At 43.6% G+C, this 26564-nt stretch overlaps 1 protein-coding gene across 3 annotated transcripts; it reads left to right on the top strand.

Moving 5' to 3' along the window:
- Positions 1–368: 368 nt before the first annotated feature.
- Positions 369–26121, top strand: mybbp1a (MYB binding protein (P160) 1a). Of its 3 annotated transcripts, none has more exons than XM_020932269.2 (27): positions 369–602; positions 1395–1490; positions 1896–1979; positions 3036–3110; positions 3656–3763; positions 4652–4842; positions 5390–5557; positions 5630–5747; positions 7151–7434; positions 7805–7912; positions 9040–9165; positions 10507–10710; positions 11970–12078; positions 16072–16156; positions 16496–16650; positions 17463–17630; positions 17926–18072; positions 18677–18850; positions 18999–19156; positions 20424–20558; positions 20629–20704; positions 21288–21419; positions 21600–21668; positions 22161–22274; positions 24593–24694; positions 24812–24936; positions 25018–26121. In XM_020932269.2, exons 1-27 carry the CDS (start codon positions 393–395, stop codon positions 25361–25363), a joined length of 3867 nt encoding a protein of 1288 aa, XP_020787928.2. In that variant the 5' UTR covers positions 369–392; the 3' UTR covers positions 25364–26121. The 3 variants fall into 3 exon arrangements, with proteins under 3 accessions (XP_020787928.2, XP_055004540.1, XP_055004541.1); XM_055148565.1 differs by having other exon boundaries at positions 17463–17603; XM_055148566.1 differs by having other exon boundaries at positions 24812–24940; positions 25018–25157.
- Positions 26122–26564: the final 443 nt, after the last annotated feature.

Consider the following 26564-nt stretch of genomic DNA (forward strand, 5'->3'; position numbering starts at 1 on the left):
AATTATGCCCAAAATCCGGTGTTTTCAAAGGACAGACACAAAAATTAGACAAACTAAATCATATTTGAGCTGCAAGAAACAAATGTTCAAATCATTTCATTTTGTCACATAAAGTTTTTGTCTCTTTAGACTCACAGTGGGAAGAGGAAGCACAACTTTTACTTAAGACTACTGTTACTTCAATAAAAAATATTACAGAAAAGTACAATTTCTTTAAAAAGTTGCTCAAGTAAAAAGTACTACTACTGTACTTATCCACACAAAGCACAGGCGCACAGTAGGGGGCGCTCTTCCCCCGCACTGAACCTAACCCGGAAGCAGTGAGGGCTGCGTGGTGCACGTGTTGTCACTGCGCAGAGTCACGTGGTTTTCAGCATTCGCATGAACATCACATGGAGAACATGTCCGAGCAGAGCGCACAGGGTCCGGAGCCCGTCCCGGAGCCCGGTCCGGAGCCCGGTCCGGAGCCCACCCGGCCCGCCGCGGCCCTCCACCAGAATCGCGTGTTTCTGGACCTGTTTTGGGACCTGGCCAAACCCGAGCAGGAGGTCCGGCTGCGGGCTGTGGACAGTCTAGTCCAGTACCTCCAGACCAACAATAAGGTGAGGGAGAGCAGACACTGTCTGTGGAGCAGAGGGACGAGACTTGACAACATGGACCAGTTTACAAAAACTCTCATCTCTGTTTGTACCTGTCAAGTTCTGCTTTAGCACAGGTTCCGTTTCACACTTGACATAAACCAAGAATTTAGGTCCTCCTGGTGTAGCCCAGTCTTTAGTCCCTCTGCAGTCCTGATATAGTCCTTTTTTAGTGTGCTGTGCACTTCTGATCAGTGGGTAGTAATAAGTTCCACAGTTGACTTTGCTTGTATGAAACAGGTGACTGAACATAGTGGACCTGAGCCACGAGCAGCTCCTGACTTACTGATGCTCTCTGTATCCTGACTGTCGTTATCAAAGTTTCCTCTAGTTTACTCACGACACTCAATAACCATTCTGATACCCCAATGGAAATAAAAAAAAACCTTTTCTTTAGACAATAGAATGTGTTTTTCAACATTAAATGGAAGTATTTTCTCTTCCCATGTGTGTTATCTGTGTGTAATGGTCAGTGCTGCAGTAGGTTCATGTTGGTCCATGTGTGTACTAGTCTATGTGCTCTGACACATGTTCTGATACAACTCAAGATCATTCTAAAACTCTTTAGGAAAGGTTCATTTCTGTCTTGTTCATGGGACATTTTAGTATCAATACCTGCTCAAATAAGTATTTAGTTTAGATTAGTATCTGATTTTCAACACTTTTGACAAACAGTTTCTACACACAGCTCTGATTATAGTGCAGATGAATTTGACACATGTCTGATTGGTCTTTTGCCTCTGTGTGTGTGTTCAGGAGGAAGAGCTGGAATACACTCTGAAGCGCCTGGTAGATGGACTGTCCCACAGCAGAGAGAGCGCCCGGCCCGCCTTCAGCCTGGCCCTGGGGCAGGTCAGAGTCCACTATCAGCATCACTGTCTCACTACTTAAGTCTCATTAGAAATCCTAAAGAATAATAATACTATACAGATATTATAATGTTGTTTCCTTTAACAGAAACATACCTGGGGTCTTTTGTTTTATTTACACATTACAAAATGTATCTGTTGACTTGCAAACTACCACTTCATGTGGAACAGAGCATTTTGATCTTTGGAGCTGTAGTCACAATAATAATGCAGGGTTACTCAAACATGTGTGAATGAAACACACACAAGCCTGGGTATGTTTCTGACGAGGTAACAGCATCATAACATGGCTTCAAGCCCACAAAAGTTCAGTTTGCATAATGTAGGACCTTTTAACTCAATTGTCTGATGTGTGACTTACATTGTGAGTGCATGTTGACTGGTGCAGGTGCTGAGTGCTTTTAAAGACATCTCGCTGCTGCAGACTCTGGACAGGATCCGGGTTAAGTACAACCTCCTCACTGTCAAGAAGGTCTGTACCCCTCAGCTCCTCTCTTCTTGTGTCCTCGTGTTTTTAGGGATGTAACAATATCCATATTTCTCTGTTCAATATTCTCACAATATGCATCTCACTGTATGATTATTACTGCAGTAACTTAAACGCAGCAGTGCAGCACATGCGCAGATATCACTTTTCATTTGAACCTTTTGGACAGTCGACACGTAACTACACTACATCTCACTCCAATTAGGTTAGAGTCAGCGTAGCATTTCCAGACTTTTTATATTTGGAAGACAGGAATAAGCAGGTGATGTCAACACTTCCTACTGGCATTTCAAAATGCGTTCTCTAAAAGCTCAGGGAATGACTCATGATGGACTATGGAGAGTCTACAGCTCTGGAGAATAAATATAAAACACTTCACGATGTCAAGAACAACTTCTGAAAAGGCTCCTGGAGCAGACAATCAAAGTGAAATGGTGAGTAGCCTCATTATTTCGAGCATCGCAGACATGGTTTGTTATCGCCACAAAGCATTTTCTCTTCATGTCAATTATTATATAAAACATAATTCATCCAATCCAATCAACAATGAATACACAAGCAAAGTAAAAGAGGTCGGTGTTTAAACGTGAGAATATACAGAGGCTGGAGCTGCAGGAGCAGATCTGTTGCCTCTTCTGTAAATTTACACTTTTAAAAAACTGCATATATACATTTTTGCCTATGTTACGCATTGCTGCTCCTGGTTTAAATTCTGGGTAACAGAATTTGAGAGGTACTACTTTTTCCTTCTTCAATGTGAATCATTACTGTCATATTCCAAAATAATTTGAGAAGTTATTTATCATGTAGTCTGCACTGAACTGAAGCAAAAGATCCTATGTAGTTCACCCTTATTTAAATACTTTTAAGTGAAAAACCTCGCAGTTCAGTATATTGTGACAGTGATTTATATTATTGTGAGAGTTTTGATGATTCAATATCACAATATTTCTCTTATTGTTACATCCCTAAGTCCTAATGTCCTCCTGTCCTTGTCTCTTCGCTCCTAAGCCTACTCAGCACTGTACTTGTCTCTTTCAGAAGCTCCAGAGAAGTGCCATGTTTGGGAGCCTTTTTGGGGTCTTGGCTCTGCACCAGTCAGGCCGCCTCACACAGGTAGGACCTCCAGAAGGGGAAGGAAGCTTCTGCTTTTCTGTTTGGGAGCTGTCAGTACTATAACATGATAGACCTGTCATGACAAATTCTAAAGTGCCATGTATTGTTTTCTCCCACTCGCTCACTCAAAATCAATCTATTGCGCTCAGTTTTCATTCTGTGGCGCTGCACTATAAACATTCTTATGTCGCTTCCTTTCCACCCTGTATGAAATTGAGATGCGGATTTACACAAGTCTGTGACATGGTTTAAAAACATGAACTGCAATAAGTTAACAACAGCATAAGACTGTAGATTAGATTAGTAGTAATGATTTTGTATTTCTAATGAGTCATAGAAGTGATTTATTCAACAGTCTACAGCTCAGATAAAATAAGTAAGAAAAAGACCCCCACTAGTACAAATGAAAAGTCCCACCCTGACCCTCAGATAGTATTGTTCCAGCCTACACTGAATAATAATTTGGTATAGTCATTGTGACAGGCCTACTAGATCGCTTTTAACACTGGTTTTAAACACAGTCTTCTCCCCGTCCGTCTCCACAGGACCCTCAGGTGGTGGTGGCCTGTGTGCAGCTGCTCCAGAGTCTGACCCCTCACAGACAGCACCTCAAGGACCTACCCACCAAAACCATGATGGACATCCTCAACCAGGTCAGGTCCAGTGTTTGTCCCCTGCCCAGTTGGCTGAGCCCGCAGTCTCTCAGCTCAGGAGCTCTTTTACACATTTACACTTTTAAATACATACAATACATACAATACCAGTCAAAAGTTTGGACACTTTCGAAGTTTCATTTACGCTACATTGTTATTTCCATGATTATTTACATTGTAAATTCTCAGGCATCAAAACTATGAATGACACTTATGGAATGCAGTAAACAAAGAATAAACTCAGAATAACTAAAGTTGTTAATCAGATTTTAGATTTTTAAAACTAGCCTTTACCCTTTGCTTTAATCACTGTTTTTGACAATCAGCCTTCATTGGCCCTGGCATGGCACATCTTGAAGTGAAAATCATTTCAGGTGACTTTAATATAAAGAACACTGGGTTGGGTTCCTGGTTCATCTGTGTGTCCTCCTCTGTAATTCCACAGGAATGTCAGGTTTATATCCAGACAGCACTGGGGACTTGGAGGGTGAAAGTAGGTGCTCACTGGAAAACATACAATAGGCCGACTGCTCTGCAGCGTCTCACAGCCAAGAACAAAGAGGCCGAAAAAAATGCTCAAAAACATGGTGTTTAGTTGGACGGATGAAGTAAAATAAAAAGTAAAGAAAATCTTAAAATGCAAACAAGCGTAACTTAAAGGTGGAGATTTAAGGACATTTTCAGGAGCTACTTCTATTGTACTGCTGCTACTCTCTCTGGTGCTCAGATCAGAATATTTAATGTAGAAAGTAGTAAATCTAAAGGGCACATTTGAAAAGTTTGAAAAGGTCTATTTGATGTTTGATGTATTTGATGTGTTACTTGACCAAATGTATAATGTTGACTGCTGCTTCTTATATGAATGTGTGTGTGTATGTGTGCTGACAGGTGGAGGAGGAGGTCTTTGAGCAGGTCCTGTTCTCAGCGCTGCAGTCAGATCTCTCCACCCCCTTCAAGACTCCAGAGCAGCTGCACCTTCTACTGGTGGCTCTGCAGCGCTTCCCTCACACGCTCAAACCCAAGAAACTCAAGAAGCTGCTGGGCTTCTCCACCATCATCCACCAGGACAATGTGCCCAGGTTTGTGTGTGTGTCCTCTTCTCAGGAACCTGGGGCTGCTGTGACACATCACTGGTCCTGGGGCAAATCTTGGGTTGTCGCTGTAGGTCTCAGTAAGACGGGGGCAAAGATTAAACCGTGGTATGACTAAAGAGAAGCTGCCACTCTTAACTATGTGACCTACAGGAAACACTCACAAGTATTCTGTATATTTCAAATTCTTTTCCCTTAATAAACAAATAGTTATGGCGTGAACACATGGTATGACGCGTGCAAAGGCAATAACCTGACAGCACAGACCATTTACAGAGCCTCCATAGACCAAAACCTAGACATGTGTCTGCAGCTCTGTGTCAGAGTCAGTCTGGAGCTGCTTATGCGCTTCCACCTTTTTAGACGCACGGCTCCAGAAAAGTGCTTTGTGTCTGCATGGTATTTGTTTTATAGTTCACTATTTTGGCAAAAGATCCATGATAACAGGAAAAGCTCCTGTCTAACATGCTCATGTTTTACATGTGTTTACAATGCTTATGATGTAGAAGCATTATATGTTGTGCTGTGTGTGCAGGCTGACAGAGCTGTTGAAGACGGTGGCTAACTCTGTGAAGAAGGAGCATGTTCTACCTCCAGTCATGTTGGACCTGCTCAAACTGTCCCTCAGAGAAGACAGCTTCCAACTCTTCTGGACCAAAGTCATCAGTGAGGGCCTGCTGAAGGAGCCTCCAGGGCCTTGCCAGTGAGTGTGCTGCTGTAATGTCTGGAGGACAGCGGTGACAGAGCTGTGGTCTGAGTGTTCTCTGTGTTGCAGTTACCTGAGCTTCCGTTTGTTGGGAGCCGCTCTGCCTCTTTTTTCAGACGCCCAGCTCCAGGACGTTCTGAAGGGGGACCTGATGAGGCAGTACGGCCTGCATTTGCTCTCCTCACAGGTCAGGCTCTTATTATACTTTATTCTAGCTCAAGTTTAATGCCATATTGTGGTAAATTGCAGGCAAAGCAGTACAGGGCTAAAGACAGAGGTAGCTGTAGTCGTCTGCTAGTAGACACAACAAACAACGAAAGACTATAGCATGGTTTAAAGCAGGCGTGTCCAAACTATGGCCCGGGGGCCAAATGTGGCCATCAGACAAATTTTTCTTGGCCCCCAGACTTCCAGGTGAATTGGCCCAAATTACCTTGCATCAATTAAAAAATATTTTTTTACTGCAAGTTTTTTGAAAATCTACCTTGATAAAGCTCATATTTAATATTTAGTGTGTGGTTTTAAGGATCTTAGCATGAATCAAGTCTGATGGTTCATTCTAACGTGTTAAACATGCACATATTTCATTTTTTCCCTGTATTGATCACCAGTCTATGGCCCTCGATCAGCCCTCTGCTTTGTCTTTGTTTAGATATGTGGCCCTTGATGAAAAAAGTTTGGACACTCCTGGTTTAAAGCTTCCATTGGTAATTACCGTATTTTTCAAACTATAAGTCGCACTTTATTTCATGGTTTGCGTGTTTACTGCGACTTATACTCCAGTGCGACTTATATATTAAAATTTTCAGACTGACAGCCACAAGAGGCTCTAGGCTCGTGTGTCAGTATCTAGTATTACTATTACTCCTGTACCACTGTCACACTCTACTGCGCATGTCTCCTGTAGAAAAAGCCGCTGTCTTGCTGCAAATAGTGAAATATTCAGCCGAAAACAGTAATTGAGCAGCAGAAAGAAAGTTTGGAGTGAGTGAAAAACTTGTGAGGGACTGCCGGAAAGTGGGGATGGAGAAGACAGCTTCACGGCAACCGGGGGGGTTGTTGTTTATGCTATAATTATCTGAATAACCGTTAATATGTTAACGTATTAATGCCTATTCAGCCTGTTGTTCTCTATTCTGTTGTTATTACTATAACTATATATATACTATATAAGTGCAACTTATAGTCTGGTGAGACTTATATATGTTTTTTCTTCTTCATTCCACATTTTTTGGCTGGTGCGACTTATACTCTGGAGCTACATATAGTCCGGAAATATGGTAACAGGATTGTAATTCTTCAGTTTTTTTAGTCGATAATTCGTTTGATGGCGTCTCAGTTGACCAAAATTTATATTAGATGACTATTTTAATTTGATTAAGGATTTACAGCAAAAGGAAGAAGTGAATGAATGAGTTAGCTGAAGATTTATTTTTTTTTATTTTTTTTGTATTATTTGTAAAAAGGCAGAGTCATCTGTGTTTATATAAATACATTGTTTCCGAGTCCTTTTTTTCTGCATAAATAGTGCCATAACCACGCAAGCTCTGTGTTGAATGGCTCTCCTCTGATCTCCTTGTGGTTGTGCAGAAGCCTGGACGGTTCCAGTTGGCTCCAGAGATGGACATGTACGTGTCCACCTTCCTACAGGGCTGTGAGGACGCGGACAGGCAGCTGCTGGTGTTGAGGGGCTTTTCCTCTCTGTGTAACCAGGGCTGCCCCTTGGTGCCCCCCTCCTGGAAAGTGGTGCAGCATCTCCATCCCTCTGCGCTCCAGGCCTACACTGCCTGGCTCTTTGACATGTTCCTCAGGCCTCAGCACCACCTGCTGCTGGATGTGAACACCAAGAAGCCCCGAGATGAGAAGGAAGACAGGTGAGGGGATGGCGCGGCAGGCGAGGGGATGGTGAGGACAGGTTTCAGGGTCCAAAAGCAAACGGGTCCAATTCTTTTGCATAAACTAATCCAAAAATCATCCAGTCCAAATCTAATCCAAAAAATGTATGTCCTGTCATTTGTAGAAGGCTACTCTACAGGGTTAGTGTCTTTTTAGAAATTAAATGCTGAAATTAATGTAGTTTTGTAAAGATCGAAAAAAAAATCTCAATCTTTCTGGATTTTTTTTTCTGTATTCTTGACAAATCGGTGCTGGTCTCAATGTTAAATGTTTGAGATTGGGGCCTAATAATATTGGTGAGCTTGTGGTTGTGTGGCAGAGTCTCTTACCGCCTCTCTGCTCCTGTAGGCCGCCCTGGGTTCACCGCTTAAGGAAGTGGATTGGCGCGCGGCTCGTGGCGCTGGTGGACAACCAGCAGCTGAAGAAAGAGGAGGTCATGGTGCTACAGGTGTCCAGGTCAGTCATGTCCCTCAGCTCCACTGCCCTGACCTGCTGACCTTTTCTTTTCCAGTGACACCAGGTTTTGTGTATAGGAGGGCTCAGTTTGGTTTGTCATTGGGATTCGATTTGCAGTTAAAGGTGTCCTATGTAACTTTTCTTTTAGGGAATCTTAAATGTTTGAAAGATTCACTTCACAAACATTGCACATTTCAAACACATCTCCGAATATTCATGTTGTGGGAAAACCAAAATAATTTTTTTTCTGCATGTTTTATCACTGGGTTTCAGATGACAACACAACATTCTATTGGCCAATAATATTTAATACAAATGGGAACAGCTTGACCTAATATTGTTAAAATGCAGATTTCTTTGTGAAATACAGTGAACTTTTTGGGTATTTCATTGCAAATTTATAGTACAGATTATTTGAGTTCTAGTGAAGGTTACAAAGTTTTTGCTTTTGTAAAAATAAAAACAAAATGTTTTTATTTATGTATTATTTGTTTTATTTAGCAGCAACATTTCTGTAAATATACTGGAATTGGCCAGAGAGGCAATTTTTTCATCTGCAGTCCTTGGACAGATGGTAAACATGGTCACCCGATCATCATAAATCATATTATCATTACTCATTTACCAGTAGTCTGTTCAACACACAGACTGGGGCAGTGCACAAAAAGATCAATGTCAAAAATCATGCCAAAATCGATCTCTATGGAAACTAATTACTAATATAGCATCCCTAGTAAACTATCTTGTCACCACCTATAGTGCTCTGTTAATTCCTTATTGATTTGATACCGTTTACGTTAGGGTGAAAATAAGGCTGTGTGATTGTTTATAGAAATTAACATCTAACCTGCTAAGCGCCCAGTTCCACATTGTCTCAACTCCGGATTGACTCTTTGGTTGCCATGATACTTGCTGTCAGAATTCAAAATATGGAACTTGTCTCCAAATTCATCCTTATAACTGCAGGCCTCGATTGACTTCACTTGGCTGGACACTAAGGCTGAGGTCATGATGTCACACTCGCTTAGTCCACCTGTTTCTACTTGTTTCTTCTTTACTCTTCTTCGGTGTATGGTTTGTGCTTTCTGCATGATGTGCGACGATAAGGCTGTGTGTTCCCTCTGTAGGTTCCTGCTGTTCCACGCCTTCTTCTCGACCACAGCGGTGTGTGCAGAGGTGCCAGAGAGCGCAGAGCAGCTGTCTGTGCCCCTTCAGGAGGAAACCAGGGCCACAATGGCAAACTCATTCTTCAGGTACAGCTCCAGATCCCTCCCTCCTCAGCATTAGACCTCTATGGGACTCTGAGGAAAATGTTTGTCTACATGAACTGCTTTCAGTTTGTCATATCAGGATGCCCCTCCCCCTGTCTTGTAAGCCCCTATCCTTTTTCTAAGACCATGGGTAGTTCCATATACATCAAACTGGCCTCTTATCTCCTAGCTCCTTAAGCCAAAACCAGATGTGCGTCACCGCCTGCCATGATGAGGACTGTCTTAGGAGTTAGGAAGATGTTAGGAAAAAGAACCTGCATGCTTCCTTTCATATGTCCTCTAGCAGAGGAACTTCAGGAGCTTCTTAACCAGCCGTACAGAACTATGAGGCATCCCACAATCCAGTGCACATTTTTCCCTAAGCTTTCTGAACTGGGCCGATCTCTATGAAGAATTTGTAATGCTTTAAAAGTTTCATTGCCTCAGATGTTATAGAAATATTTGGACAAACACAACTTTATATAAGAATGAAAATAAACACTTTTAAGGCCAGCACAGCTTACACTTATCTGTAGACTACATCATGACATAAGGGGGATAACAGAAGGGAGGTGCTGATGGAGCCTGTGCACACCGTGTTCCACTGCAAATGGACTAAAGGACATTTGGTGAAATATTTGTTGGGACAGAGGGCAGAGCAGGCTGCAGCTGGTGAGTCTGTAGAATATATTTATTCTCTTCTGTGCATATGTGTGTGTTGAGATGTTGAGGTAGTTCATGTTCACAGGTACTGTCTGTTGGGTTTATTGCAGAGCTATTTTATTCACCTCATGAGCAGACAGGTCATTTATAAAATGTACACGTTTATGTTATGCTGAGATTTGCATTAAAACTAGAGCAGTAGAGGAGAATGAGGAGCGCTTATTGTAGGCCCTTTTTGTGAGTGTTGTAGTTTTTTATTAAACAGCTGTAGGGTCACGTGGCGTCTCCATTGTTCCCACCACGGGAACAATGGTCAGATTTTCCAAACGCAGCTGAAGCTCCTTCTCTCTGCCTAGTAACTTTTATGGTTGACCCCCTGGACATAGCTCCAGAGGTAAAGGCGTTGGGAGCTAGGAGCTATGATTTGATGTATTCAGAACTAACCCATCTCTTTTTTGTAAGCCACTCCCTCTGTCTTGTACAGCCCTGTTTTTTTAAGCCCCTCCCCTTGTTTTGTAAACCCTCTTATTTTGTGAGCTCCTCCCATTGTCTGGTACTTGTCTTCCCTTGTTTTCTTGTAAGCCCCTCTTTTTGTCTTGTTAGTCCCTTTCTTTGCTCCCTCCCGCTGTGTAAGCCCCTCCCCTTGTCATCTCTGTTGTGACTGAGTGCCTTGCTCTCCAGCCTGCTGCTGTCCCTGCACCACCTGCCCCAGGAGCAGGGCACAGAGGAGGAGAGTGCCCCCCACAGGAGGCCACAGGGCGTGCGGGCGGATGGCAGCATGTGGATCTGTCACATTTTTGAGTTTGCTCAGATGCTCCTGCAGCAGCAGCAGCATGTGGAGCCAGGCCCTGCATTCGGCCCCGCGCAGAGGGACGCCTGGGACAGGTACTTTTATAATAAGTACATATGTGCGGTGCATCTAATTGTCTGATAAAGGAAGTGTACAGGCGTTCATATATGTCATTGTGAATGTGCTTCAAGCTTCAAGGCAAGGAAAGTTTATTTGTATAGCACAGTTCGTACACAAAGTAATTCAAAGTGCTTTACTACATAAGAAATACATTAAAATCATAATAAAAACAAATCAAAACATAAATAATCATAAAGATTAAAATTAAAAAAGAGAGACATAAATTGGAGAGAAGAGTGTGGAATGAAAACCTTTCAGTTATATGCACAGTTAAACAAATGTTTAGAGTCTGGATTTAAACAGCGTCACAGAAGAGTCTGTCTCACATGTTCAGACTGTTCCAGGTTTTAGCTGCATGAACCTGAAACTCTGACTCCCCTTGTTTAGTTGTGACTCTGGGCACCAGCAGGAGTTGGTCCCTGAGCTTCTCAGAGTGTGAGATGTTCATATGACACTAACATGTCACAGATGGACTTTGGTGCTCGGACATGGAGAGACTTGTTCATAGCACTACAACTTTTTTTGAAATGTTGGTGTGGCAATTTTAATTAAAAAAATGACAATGTTTGGCAAAAATCTGAATCTGCTGAAAGGCCAGAACCTTTGAAATCAGTCACTGAGTTTGACAGTCCACAAATCTATTTTACTGGCTATTCAGGAGCTTCAGAAACACAAAGACATTTTTTTCAATGTTTCAATTCAACCAACTTGTGCCATACCTCATTCTAAAGAAGAACCTTTATCACCACGCTAAATACATGCACATTTTTGAATCAAACCATTTAGATTATATGAAATGTATTTAGATCACGCAAGCCCTATTTGGTTTATTCTTGAATGCTGCTATTCCAGACAGACGGGTGTAACCTTCAAGGGGCCCAAAGCAAAATGTGGTTTGGGGGCCCTCGTCATATTAGTGCAGCTCGGGCTAAACTACTGAAACATTCCACAACATGAAGCACAACTGTACATGTATCTGAAATCAGTCTTTCCCAATCACTTATTGCCCCTGCTGATAAATCACTGTTTACACATTTCATATAATTACTTCTACATACAATTACTTCTTAACACCAGAACTGTTACATTCCAACTTTACATAGCCTATCCAAATGATCCATATGGGGCCCTAATATGCCATTGCCAAGCTTATTTCATTCTGAGCTGACTTTAAAATGGTTGCTAAAGCTGAGCATGTGTGTTTAATTCCTCTAAACATGTGCTCTGTCCTCAGCCTGCTGCAGTCTGTGTCCAGCCTCAGGAAGAAGATGAAGAAAGTTCCGAGCCCAGAGAACAAGGCCTTCCTGCAGCTCTTCCTCCTGGTCGGCCTCCACCTCTTCAAGGTACCTCTTGCGCACACACGCACACACTCGCGCGCACACACGCGCACACTCGCGCGCACACACGCGCACACTCGCACACGCACACACTCGCGCACACTCGCGCGCACACGCGCACACACGCGCACACTCGCGCACACACGCGCACACACGCGCACACTCGTGCACACGCACACACTCGTGCACACGCACACTCGCGCACACATGCACACACACTCTCGCGCACACATGCACACTCTCGCGCACAAACGCACACTCGCGCACACACGCGCACACTCGTGCACAAACGCACACTCGCGCACACATGCACACACACTCGCGCACACACACACACACTCGTGCACAAACGCACACTCGCGCACACATGCACACACACTCGCGCACACATGCACACACACTCGCGCACACACATGCACACACTCGCGCACACATGCACACGCACACACTCGCGCACACATGCACACACACTCGCGCACACATGCACACACACTCGCGTACACATGCACACACACTCACGCACACACATGCACACACACTCGCGCACACATGCACACACACTCGCGCACACACATGCACACACTCGCGCACACATGCACACACTCGCACACACACGCTTACACTCGCGCACACATGCACACGCACACACTCGCGCACACATGCACACGCACACACTCGTGCACACACGCACACACTCACACACACTCACGCACACTCGCGCACACACACACACACACACACGCACACATTCGCACACACTCGCACGCACACACACACGCACACACTCGCACGCACACACACACGCACACATTCGCACACACTCGCGCACACATGCACACGCACACACTCGTGCACACACGTACACACTCGCGCACACACACACGCACACACACACGCACACATTCGCACACACTCGCACACACACACGCACACATTCGCACGCACACGCACACACTCGCGCACACATTCGCACGCACACGCACACACTCGCGCACACATTCGCATGCACACGCACACACTCGCGCACACTTACAGCATGTCAGGTGTCCATAGTTCCTGGGGACATTATCTGGACTTCCATTAAGTTCCTGGAGACTGATCCTAACCTTAACAATAGTCACTACTTGTCTAATCATAACCTTGACCTTAATCTTAGCCTAAACCCTAATCCTAAACTATTTTAATGCTCCTATGTTGCCACTAATACAGAATATCCAAATTTAAAGCAGCTGTTAATATTATGTATAAGTTCCATGTTTAAATAACTATTACTCTACTACAAAACCTGCTATAGCCCATATGTGAACTGTGGCATGTGCATACAAACCAGGGCTATGCAATCGATCCAGGTGAAATGGCTGACGCTTTTGAATGGAAAGCTCTACAGCTAATCCTGTCAGTAAAAACATGTGACTTGGACCTTCAGACTTTGAAGGAAGAAATGTGGCTAAAATGTGTACAGTCCCTGACAAACGTCTTGTCGCTTATCCATTTTGTAGAAACAAAAGCTTATAACCTGACTTTAAATTAATTGGTCGGTTTTAGAAATGTCTCATATGAAAGCTAAAACCCTCCCAAATTATGCTCAATATACTAAAATAAATTTGCTTCACTGAAGAAAGATTGATCATTTAATGAACACAGAAAGGTCAGATTTTGGCAAGACAAAAGTCTTGTCGCCTTGTCACATGATGCACCCAATCCTAGATTACAGCCTCACCTGTGATCAGTTACTGATCAATCAATTAGTGGGTGTGTATAAAAAGAAGCCCAGCACACCAGACCTTCACATCAACTGCAACTTGACCTCTGACAACATGCCTAAGATCCACCCTGAGACCAAAGTGTTAATTATCAAGAGGCTGAAGACCAGATCCACTGCTGAGGTGGTAACACCTTCAATGTGTCTCAGTGTCAAGTACAAAGAATAAGAAAAAGATCTGAAATGACTGGAGATGTTTTTGACAAGCCCAGGTCCGGCAGACCCCACAAGACAACTGCTTAGGAGGACAGTTTGTTGATTCGAAAATCCAAGGCCAGACCCTTTTCCACTACAGCAGACTCCACCAGGCCTGGTCACCTCAAGTCCCTGTGTCAACCACAACAGTTTGTAGAATTCTGTCTGGAAATGGCCTCCATGGTCGAATCAGTGCACAGAAACCAGCACTAAACAAAAGGCAATTAGAAAACTGTGTGGCATTTGCCAAGGCCCACAGCCTGCTAAAAGGATGGACACTGGAAAAGTGGCAGAAGGTGGATTTCTCAGATGAATTCTCGGTTGAATTACATCACAGCCGATGAAAATATTGCAGGAGACCTACTGGAGCCCACATGGATCCAAGATTCACCCAGAAAACAGTTAAGTTTGGTGGTGGAAAAATCCTGGTCTGGGGTTCCATCCAGTATGGGGCTGTGCGAGACATTTGCAGGGTGGAAGACAATATCAATATCCTAAAATATCAAGAAGTATTAGCTCCTCTTACATTCCCAACCATAAAAGGGGTCAAATTTTGCAGCAGGATGGTGCTCCATCACATACTTCTATCTCTACATCAAAGTTTCTCAAGGCGAAGAAGATCAAGGTGCTCCAGGACTGGCCAGCCCAGTCACCAGACATGAACATCATTGAGCATGTCTGGGGTAGAATGAAAGAGGAAGCATGGAAGGCAAAACCAAAGAATCTTGATGAACTCTGGGAGGCATGTAAGACGCTTTGTTTGCTATTCCTGATGACTTCATCAACAAATTGTATGAATCATTGTTGAACCACATGGATGTAGTCCTTGAAGCTCATGGAGTCATACAAGATATTAAATCTGGATCTCACAGCACCACTACTTCATTCACTGACGTTATGCAACATATTTTTGTATTTGAAGTAAATTATTTGTTCAATTTTCTGTAGGCGACAAAAGTTTTGTCTTGCCAAAATCTGACCTTTCTGTGTTCATTAGATGATCAATCTTTCTTCAGTGAAGCAAATTTATTTTAGTTTATTGAGCATAATTTGGGAGGGTTTTAGCTTCATATGAGACATTTCTAAAACCAATCGATTAATTTAAAGTCAGGTTATAAGCTTTTGTTTCTACAAAGTGGATAAGTGACAAGACTTTTGTCAGGGACTGTATTGTCTATATTGTTTATATAATATAATATAATGTTGAATATTATAATATTGAAACCCATTTTATTTGTTATTTTTTGTAATAAGACAAAATAAAACTGGTATATGAGAGAAAAAACATTTTTCAGTCTGTTCCAGGGCAGCTAATAAATGCATAGTTTATTAGCTAAAAAGAAAAGCGGAACCTTGTTCTCATAACAGAATATTATTCTTTCTTTCTTTTTTCTAACCAACTCACCCAGCAACAATGGCAAACTCACACAATTTTGCCATCTATTAAAACTCGTGCTTTGGCTATTTCCATTTTCTAAAAATAAACAAAATGGCACGTCCGTGAACGACACAAAAAAAACAAACAGAAGTCGATCACGACAAAACAATAACAAAAAATATCATTACGCCAACGGCGTCTGCTCCACCAAAGGTCACCCATATTTGATTAAATCTGACTTAACATTTTTTGTCAACATCTAACTTTTACAAACTCCTCCTAGAGCGTTCACCCGAACAGGCTCAGATTGGTGCACATTATTTGCCTGGAAAAATCCAGACTCATGGTTGTAGCAATGGCTGATATGGATCTGTAGAACAAATACACAGATATCCTTCTGGATTTTCAGGCAAACACATCAAGGTGTGGTACATTAGAAGATATCAGAGTTTTTTTTACACAATTTTTACGGTCTCTGTAACATAGCCACAATTGCTCAGAATTTGGGAAATTTGTAATTTTTACATATTGCTGTCATTTGCGCAAACAAGCTCCGAAACTGCTGTTAAACTTCCTGCCCAAATCCATTTAATGTGAAAAACTGGAATTTGGTGCATTAGCCTTGACAGATTGAATGTTTAAAGCATATGTCTGTGTTCTCTAGGCCCCTGAGGAGATGTTGGACATCATCCGTGACCTGCAGAGCTGTGTGGAGCGCGCCAACAAGAAGAAGCGCCGCAGCAAACCAGGTGAGTGCGCAGTCTCACTGTGATGGTCTTTGGTGATAGTCTTCATTTATTTCAGTTTGGAGTTAGAGATCCACCACAATGTCTTAACACCTGTGATTAAGTCAGGAAATTATGCTTCTAAAGTCTGAAAAGTCTAAAGTCTAAAATCTTCATCACAATCATAATGCCCTCCTTAAAATTGAACTTTGTTTCATTCCTGCATACTGAGTTTAGTAAATACTTCCACCTTGTGATGTCATTAGGTGTTATTCCAGGAAATGCTCCTATTTTTAAGTCCATACACTGATCAGACTATTTGTGATCATTTTGTTGTTCCACTTACTGTGTGTGTGCTTATAGGCGAGGAGGAGGAGCCCGCCTGGATCGAGGTCCTGGTGGAGCTGCTGCTGTCTCTGCTGTCTCAACCCAGCAGACACATGAGGCAGGTCTGCAAGATGGTCTTCAGTTCTGTGTGTCCTCACATCACCGAGCCCGCCCTCAGCGCCATCCTCAAGGTATGTCAGCGGTCTAGTGATGGGTAAATGTGGCCTCAAGGTGAGTGTGTAACACATTTCCAACACTGTGTGACACAGTGTTGGAAATGTGTGTTGGTGCATTCTATAGTACCATCTTGTCTTTTAAAAAGCATTGCAGAAGCATTGACACAGCGCAGGTCTTGTTCATTCAGACATGTGAACACTCATTTGTCAGTGATGCTCTGATATCTAACAAATGAATGAACTGAGAAGATGATGCAATCTTATGTCATTAGAGCAAAGCAGAGCCTATTGTACAATAATGCAGACATATACATGACACATGACAAGGTGAGTGGTTGTGAAAATGGTAGTGAAATGATAATAAAATAATATAGTTCTTTCAGTAGAACTGTAGTGAGCTCCACTTTTTGACTAGTGGACTGATCAAAATGATGTGAAGTGGTGTGTGTGTGAGCGATGGTGGTGGTGGTCGGAGGTACCAATGGAGCCGATTCACACGACAGACGCGCTTCAGTGAGTCTGCCCCAGGGCAGATATGGAGTGAGTGAATAATGCTCTGTAAAGCGTTTTTGTGACAAATGCCTGTGAAAAGCGCTGTAGAAATAAAAACCTTCCTGATATACACAGTGACACAGCTCAACACATGTGTGTTCAAACCACTGACAATTTAAAAATAAAATCATTCAGATTTTAATATTATGAATAAATTCCATGTTTAAACAACTCTTATGGTTTTAAATCACATGATCTCATAGACTGGTTGCTGTTTTCTCCACCATTCTGCTGTAGCACCAAACACATTAACCATGTGTGTGGTCACTGCTCAGGTACTGGAACCAGAGCTGGACGAGGCGGACAGCGCACTCCTCATCACTGACGACAACCCAGGCCTCAGCAGAGAGGAAGAGGAAGAAGAGGAGGAAGAGGACAAAGAGGAGCAGGGCGAGGAGGGCGAGGAGGGCTCACAGGTACAAGAGGAGGAGGAGGGCACATGGGTAAGAAAGGAAGAGGGAACACACGTGAGAGAGGGGAGGTGGAGGGTGGTGTGCATGTGAGAGAGTAAGAGGAAGAGGAGGGTGGTGTATGAGTGAGGGGGAGGAGGAAGAGGAGGGTGGTGTGTGGGGGAGGGGGAGGAGGAAGAGGAGGGCAGGTGAGGGGTAAATGTGTTCTAGGTTGGACTGACTACATTTAAATGACAGCTGGTCGATTTAAAGGTCAGAATGAAAAACCAGGGCTCGTGCGGTGCCTGTTCATTGTTTTTCTGTGTTCTATTGAATGATGTGTCTTCAGGAGGAGGGCTCTGGCTCGGACTTGGACGATGAAGAGAATGTTGACGCTGATGATGATGAAGATGAGGATGAAGAGGAGCTCCAGGAGGACGTGGACCCGGAGTTTCGCCTGCGCCTCATGAAGGTCCTGGAGCAGCAGAATGCTCTGGTCAGTGGCACATGCCCTTTGCCCCTCGTACCCCTCTGTCCGTGTGACCGATATATCTGCTCTTCATCTCTTTAGCTAGTGTTGTCACCATACAAACATTTCAATGCTAAGGAATAGACTTGATACCGATACCAATGCCGATACCATGACAATGGTATTTTTTTTCTATTCCCTTGTGTGTTATGTGTGTGTAATGGTCAGTTGTGCAGTAGGTTCATGTTGGTCCATGTGTGTACTAGTCTATGTGCTCTGACACTTGTTCTGATACAACTCAATATCATTCTAAAACGATTCAAGAAAGCGTAATTTCTGTCCTGTGAATGGGACTTTTTTAGTATCGATACCTGCTCAAATTAGTGTCTAGTTTCAATACTAGTTTTAATATTAATTAATCAGATTTTTGATACCTTTGGCAACCCAGCTTTTCTGTTTGGGTGTACAGAAGTTTTCTTTGTTCTACTAGTACCTTTTGTCTTGCAGCTCCTCAGGTCTGCAGAAATTGCCTCGGGGGGTTAACAGTGTTTCCGCTTGTTTCTGTGTCTGTGTGTGTGTCTGTGTGTGTGTCTGTGTGTGTGTCTGTGTGTGTGTGTGTCTGTATGCACAGGCCAAAGAGGAGGACAGCAGTGGGGACGAGGACCTGGGCGATGAGGAGATGATGAAGCTGGATCAGAGCCTGGCTGCAGTCTTCTCTGAGCAGAAGAAGAAGACCCAGGCCAAGAAGGACGAGAAGTCCAAACTCAAGAAGGAGAAGCTCCTCATTCGGGACTTTAAAATCAAGGTACAGCAGTTTCCCACGCTGTCCCCCCTCTGCACCCACCCTGTTCCTCTCCTGCACCCACCCTGTTCCTCTCCTGCACCCACCCTGTCCACCCTCCACCTCTGTCTGTCCTCTGCCTCCCTCTCTCAGCTGAATGTGTCCTCCTCAGGTTCTGGACTTGGTGGAAGTATATGTGTCCCGTCAGTGTGGCAGTCCCCTGGTGCTGTCCCTGGTGCAGCCTCTGCTCACTCTGATTGAGAGGTGCATGGGCTCAGACAGAGAGCTGCACGAGCAGGACCTCCTCCGCAGGACGGCCCACATCCTCAGGTACCACAGCACACAGCATTCACTCATGATCATGATTTCAAGTGCATATGGCAGGGTCGACAAATTTCACCAGAAATCTTGCCTCCTTTCATTTTGGAGTTTACAAGTCTAGTTCCTGTTTGGATACAGGCAGCAGATATGACATACATAGAGGTAATTCCAAACCAGTTACCTGGAAACCCTAATGTTAAACCAGGGCCAACACTTCTCTAAATTGTACAATACTTAAAATGATGGTTCGATTTCACATCCTGCAGCTCTGTTCCTCTGTGCTGCGTCTCACACTACACAGTACTTGCTCACCTCTTTTAGAGAATGATCAGTGCTACACCTGTGCCCCGCCCACTGCCCCACCCACTGGATTACCCACTGCACTGTCCTCCCACAAAATTATGGATAAAGTATTTTGTTCTCTGCCGGTTTCAGGCCTGATCAAGCTCCACTGTTCAGAACTGGGCTTTATTTACATCAGATGACCCATAGTAGATATTATATTGTTGTTTTGAGTTGGGTTCCATGTCACTTCATTGCCTAACTGCCCCTGGGGAGGAGAAAAACACATAGAAACTGGTGATGTGAGCTAAAGAGCTATCTCATTTAGTACAGTAGTGGTTTGCGCTCTTGTTTTGGGGTGAAAGTTATTTTGGTCTTAAATAAGGACTTTTGTGTCACAGACTGGTGGTCTCTATGTATTCTCTCCTCTGACTCAGCCCACTGCATCACTGCCATGAACAGATCCTTCATTATGATCAGACATGATCCTTCATTAGAGGCAATTCTGCTGCATGATGATGTGGAATCCACCTATTAGACTAATTCAAATGAATGACAACATCACTATTTTGTTAAATTAAGGTTTGAACTGCCAGTTTATGACCATTTTAAACAACTAGACTAGTTGAAAATCTATGCATCTGTAGAGATTTCAACTGCAGGCACAGCAGTTTTTACAGAGAATCAGGCCATATGATTTTAATATTAATTATAGCCCTTATGTTTTGCTGCTTGAATAAAAATTATATAATTAAACAATATTTCATATGAAATTATTCGGCTGGCGTCCTGCAGAAAGGAGAGGAAGAGGAACCTGCATGATGGCCCCAGTTACATGAAACCAGGGACACCAGGCTGAGGCGTCCCTGGTTACTAGACCACAGATGTTTAGACTATAAAATCCATTTTCATTTTGCAATGACTCAAGTTAAAATGGCTTCCCTTCACTGCACTGTAGATGTGAGAGTTGTGATCATTGTTTGTACATTTGTAGAAACAAGTTGTTCCGTGCTAAAGTGTACTGCCGCTGTGTGGAGGACAGGACTCAGGAGCTGCATGATCTGCTGGAGACACTGCTCCACAAGACCCTCAAGCTGCACGACTCCTCTGTGGCCCTTTACTACTTCAGGTACTTCAAGCCTGTGCTCACATTTCAACCATGTGTTTGTTTGGCGTGACTGCTGTGCTGTGTCCTGTAGTGCCTGTTTGTACCTGGTCAAAGTGCTGCGAGGAGCTCCTCCGTCCAAAGACTCAGAGGAGGACACTGCAGACAGCGTAAGGACACCAGCCCTGTTTATATTTGTCACAACACAACCAGAGCATAGCATTATTAACTGGACCATCATATCCAGTGTTTTTACTTTTAAGAATAAATCAGCTTTACAGTTGTTCACAGCAAATGTTCTGTTTAATTTGAACATATTGACTTTATGAGATTCAAAGTATTTAAAGCTGCACTATGTAACTTAGCATGTGGGAAAGTCCACCTCTGGGTTATTGCTTTTGCTGGAATGTTCTACAGTATGATATTGAGCCTGTTTCCATGGAGACAAGCAGGTGATGCAAACCAGAGTAAATTGTGGATCAGCTCTGTGGCGAGGTGAGTCCAAACACAATATGTAATCATTATTTTAAAGAGAATATATTACGCTAAAGCCATACTGTGGATCATTTCAGGCAAATCAAAGCATGTTACACTTCATTCTGTAATTTCTTATTTAGAAATACTGTGACAATAGTATAGGGCTCTTTTAGACTTGGACTGGCCCCAGTTTCTCAAAAATTCCAGACCTGGTGTAGACCGTCCGTATAGAGCAGGAGAATTGTTTGTGAGCCGTGTGTCTGACCCTCTGTCCAGGTGCGCTGGATGGGCAGTGTGGACCAGCAGCGAGTGTCGTCCCTGTTCAGAGCTGCCCTCAGTTCCTTCTTCAGCCGCAGGAAGACCCCGCTCACCACGCAGATGTTCTCTGACCTCTTCACACGCTTCCCGGTCAGTGCGCCTCACCACAGCTTTCAGTGCTCACAATTCTTCAGAACATTGCCATTGTCAAAACATACTTGAATCACCCGCCCTGGGATGTGATCTGAACCAGCAGCACTTTATGCTCAGATCATTACCATTGTTTTAGTGGTGTGGGCGGGGCCTGATTGAAGTGCTGCTCTGTTTCAGGTGCTGTGTGTGGACCTCCTGGACACAGCTGTTGAAAACATCACTGCAGGCGTCAGGGAACATCAGCGGGTACCGCTCCTTTTTTCACTAGGACTATTTTGCTTAAGTCCAAAATTCCTAGTTTTCGTCCATATTTATTAGGGATGGGCCAATAGGGATTTCTCTGTTTTTGTTTTTAGTGTTGTTTTTTTTTGCCAATATCTGATATTTGCCAATACTGATATTTCACATTTACAATCCATAGCGAGACCCACAAATTAATTAGTTTAAGTAAGGTTAAAATGAACTCTTCGCTTTTGTAAAAATAATGGAACAAAATGTATTTGTCTCGAATACATAATTATTACATGTTTGTGTAAACATTCTGTTTCCAATTTTACTCCTTAATCGGCTCAAAAAGGACCCACACAGAATGGGGAAGCACAAAAAATATGTATTGATATCGGTATCGATACTGATACTGGAACCAGCATATCGCCCATCCCTAATATTTCGTGTAGTTGTCCTCGTGCATGTGTTGTTCATGCAGACTGGCCTTGTTAACCCTTGTGTTGTGTGCAGGGCCAGGCGTGTGTGCTAGTGCAGCAGGCGCTGCAGAACCGGGACGTGCAGATGCTGCTCACTGGTGACCCCTGGACCCAGCTCTGCACCAGAGTCACAGACCAGCTGGTGCTGGTGAGCTCCACAGACCCTCTACACACGCACACTGACCCTCTACACACGCACACTGACCCTCTACACACGCACACTGACCCTCTACACACGCACACTGACCCTCTACACACTGACCCACACACGCACACTGACCCTCTACACACGCACACTGACCCTTTACACACGCACACTGACCCACACTGACCCTCTACACACGCACACTGACCCTCTACACACGCACACTGACCACACTGACCCTTTACACACGCACACTGACCCACACTGACCCTCTACACACGCACACTGACCCTTTACACACGCACACTGACCCTTTACACACGCACACTGACCCTCTACACACGCACACTGACCCTCTACACACGCACACTGACCCTCTACAGTCCCTGACAAAAGTCTTGTCACTTATCCATTTTGTAGAAACAAAAGCTTATAACCTGACTTTAAATGAATCGATTGGTTTTAGAAATGTCTCATATGAAGCTAAAACCCTCCCAAATTATGCTCAATATACTAAAATAAATTTGCTTCACTGAAGAAAGATTGATCATTCAATGAACACAGAAAGGTCAGATTTTGGCAAGACAGAAGTCTTGTGGCCTTGTCATATGATGCACCCAATCCTAGATTACAGCCTCATCTGTGATCAGTTACTGATCAATCAATTAGTGGGTGTGTATAAAAAGAACCCAGCACACCAGACCTTCACATCAACTGCAACTTGACCTCTGACAACATGCCTAAGATCCACCCTGAGACCAAAGCCTTAATTATCAAGAGGCTGAAGACCAGATCCACTGCTGAGGTGGTGACACCTTCAATGTGTCTCAGCGTCAAGTACAAAGAATAAGAAAAAGATCTGAAATGACTGGAGATGTTTTTGACAAGCCCAGGTCCGGCAGACCCCACAAGACAACTGCTTGGGAGGACCGTTTGTTGATTCGAAAATCCAAGGCCCCTTTTCCACTGCAGCAGACTCCACCAGGCCTGGTCACCTCAAGTCCCTGTGTCAACCACAACAGTTTGTAGAATTCTGTCTGGAAATGGCCTCCATGGTCGAATCAGTGCACAGAAACCAGCACTAAACAAAAGGCAATTAAAAAACTGTGTGGCATTTGCCAAGGCCCACAGCCTGCTAAAAGGATGGACACTGGAAAAGTGGCAGAAGGTGGATTTCTCAGATGAATCCTCAGTTGAATTACATCACAGCCGATGAAAATATTGCAGGAGACCTACTGGAGCCGCATGGATCCAAGATTCACCCAGAAAACAGTAAAGTTTGGTGGTGGAAAAATCCTGGTCTGGGGTTCCATCCAGTATGGGGCTGTGCGAGACATTTGCAGGGTGGAAGACAATATCAATAACCTAAAATATCAAGAAGTATTAGCTCCTCTTACATTCCCAACCATAAAAGGGGTCAAATTTTGCATCAGGATGGTGCTTCATCACATACTTCTTCGCCTTGAGAAACTTTGATGTAGAGATAGAAGATCAAGGTGCTCCAGGACTGACCAGCCCAGTCACCAGACATGAACATCATTGAGCATGTCTGGGGTAGAATGAAAGAGGAAGCATGGAAGGCAAAACCAAAGAATCTTGATGAACTCTGGGAGGCATGTAAGACGCTTTCTTTGCTATTCCTGATGACTTCATCAACAAATTGTATGAATCATTGTCGAACTGCATGGATGCGTCCTTCAAGCTCATGGAGTCACACAAGATATTAAATATGGATCTCACAGCACCACTACTTCATTCACTGACGTTATGCAACATATTTTTGTATTTGAAGTAAATTATTTGTTAAATTTTCTGTAGGCGACAAAACTTTTGTCTTGCCAAAATCTGACCTTTCTGTGTTCATTAAATGATCAATCTTTCTTCAGTGAAGCAAATTTATTTTAGTTTATTGAGCATAATTTGGGAGGGTTTTAGCTTCATATGAGACATTTCTAAAACCAATCGATTAAGTTAAAGTCAGGTTATAAGCTTTTGTTTCTACAAAATGGATAAGTGACAAGACTTTTGTCAGGGACTGTACGCACACACACTGACCCTCTACGCACACACACTGACCCTCTACGCACACACACTGACCCTCTACACACACAGACCCTCTACACACACAGACCCTCTACGCACACAGACCCTCTACACACACAGACCCTCTACGCACGCACACTGACCCTCTACACACACTGACCCTCTACACACACTGACCCTCTACACACACTGACCCTCTACACACGCACACACAGACCCTCCACAGACCTTCTGATCTGCTGTGAGTCCATGTCTCACAAAGTGCTCCTTTGTTCCAGAGTGTGCAGCAGATGTGTGGCTCCGAGCAGAAGGCCTTGAAAGACAAACTGCAACAAGTCCTGGAGCTGTGTCAGTGTGTTCTGGGACATGCCCACAGACAGGTGAGTGTGCTCAGCCTATACACACAACTACAGACACACCCACAGACAGGTGACCACAGAACTTAGACTTTGGCCCATGTTGTTGACTTGTGTTTCTGTGCGTGGTTTTGTGTTCAGAAGCTGCCTCTGTCCCTGGAGCCACTGCAGACTTCTCTGCAGGAGCTGAGCAGCACCGTGAACTTGAACCGGACGGGCCGCCTGGAGGACACGTATTGGGCTGTGATGAGGAGGTTTGGAGTCCTGTAGGTACCTGGCCCTTTTACTGCTGCGTCTGTGTCTGATCGTGTTTGTGAAGAGACTGAATTTCCTGTTGTTTTTGTCAGGAAACCTAAAGCTGAAAAGGTTAAGCCAAACCCGGCAGACGAGCCAAAGACTGCTCCCAAAAGGAAGAAGAAAGGCTTCTTACCGGAGACTAAAAAACGTAAGAAACGCAAAGTCCTGGAAACCACAGACTCCACAGGCAACATCCAAGAGGCCCACAAGCAGAGCAACAAGGATTCTAAGAAGGAGTCTAAGAAGGACTCTAGGAAGGACTTTAAGAAGAAGGCGAAGAAGCGACCAGCAGGGACAGTATCTGTCCAGGACAGTCCACCCAAAAAGAGCAAACCCCTCCAGAAGAAGAAGAAGAAAGAAAAAGGGAAAGGACAGAAGAGCCAGACCCATGGTTGAAGCGCAGTGAGGGGCAGCACAGCTCAGCTCAGGTTGGCCTCTCTGCTGTGGCCTTCGGTTTTGTTCCTAGGTAGTACATCAAATGGTGGATAATATTATATAAAGCTGTATAAAATAGCTGAAAAAAGCCCAAATGGACCTGTTGTATCGTTCAGATAAGTCAGGTTTTAGCACATTTAGGAATTGGCTGAATATCTTCTCTTATCCTGAATATCCTGACTCTTCAAAAACTCAGTAGTCAGTTTTGTCCACAAGGCCCATCCCAAGAGTGGAGGAAGAGGACGGACGGCATGAACCAGCAGGGGCCATGTGTACTGTAAACTGTGTGGGATTTTTGTTTGTATTAAAAATATGGTAAAAATATTTTGTTTGTTGGAACGTTTAAGGCGAGACACAGCAAATGAATAAGAAAGAAATCTTATATTTAGAGAGTCCAATATGAAACTTATTGTGTAGTTTTACATCATTGTAAGTAAAAAGGTGTGTGTATAGGTTTTTCATCATGTGATGTAATTGCCAAAATGTGACATATTTGAGACTGAAAAATGGACAAACCCAGGTTTAAATTTCTTGCTTCATTTGGAGTTAAACTTCAATAAATCAGGCTTGGAATTAGATATCAATAAATCCTTAGTACAATCTGTCAAAATCTTAAGATGAGAGAAAAATGTATTTTGAGTCAAGGACCTTTGAATTTATAATGTCCCACATAAATCTATGTCTGCAAATTGATTAAATAAAAAAGGCATTTTGCTGCAGAGTGGACAGTTTTGCAGTTTCCAAATGAAAGTGTTGCTAAGAGACTGACTGACCTAAAGTTAAATACAAAATGGGTTTTGTCTGTAGTATCACGTGAACCTGACGAGCTGGGTTGGGGGGCTTTAAATTCAGAGTTATGTTTGTGTGAGATGAGGCCTTCACCTTGGTTGGGTTGGACACATGGAACTTTTTTTTTTTGGTTTGTTGCCAGCAGAGGGGTGACATCACTAATCAAAGTGTGTTCTGTCCACTGAACTGTTTTCTATAAGCACAGTACATAAAGTGGTCACATGTGACATACCAAGACCAAGGTGTCCACAAAACAAGTGTGTAAAAAGAATAAATCACAATCCTTATCTTAAACTGGCCCATCCGTTCATCCAAATGATTCAGAAGCTGATGGACAGAGTTGTACATGAGAGAAATGAGGGAATGAGGAGGC

Source organism: Boleophthalmus pectinirostris, unplaced genomic scaffold (genome assembly GCF_026225935.1).
Source record: "Boleophthalmus pectinirostris isolate CB_2022bp ecotype Guang Dong unplaced genomic scaffold, ASM2622593v1 HiC_scaffold_12, whole genome shotgun sequence".
In the NCBI taxonomy this organism is placed as follows: Eukaryota; Metazoa; Chordata; class Actinopteri; order Gobiiformes; family Gobiidae; genus Boleophthalmus; species Boleophthalmus pectinirostris.

Excerpts from the sequence above, each read along its gene's own strand:
- mybbp1a (XM_020932269.2), top strand. The coding sequence starts at position 393 with ATGGAGAACATGTCCGAGCAGAGCGCACAGGGTCCGGAGCCCGTCCCG. Across the intron at positions 5,748-7,150 it reads TGCATTTGCTCTCCTCACAG|AAGCCTGGACGGTTCCAGTT; the intron begins GTCAGGCTCTTA and ends GTGGTTGTGCAG. Across the intron at positions 21,669-22,160 it reads GCGTCAGGGAACATCAGCGG|GGCCAGGCGTGTGTGCTAGT; the intron begins GTACCGCTCCTT and ends TGTTGTGTGCAG.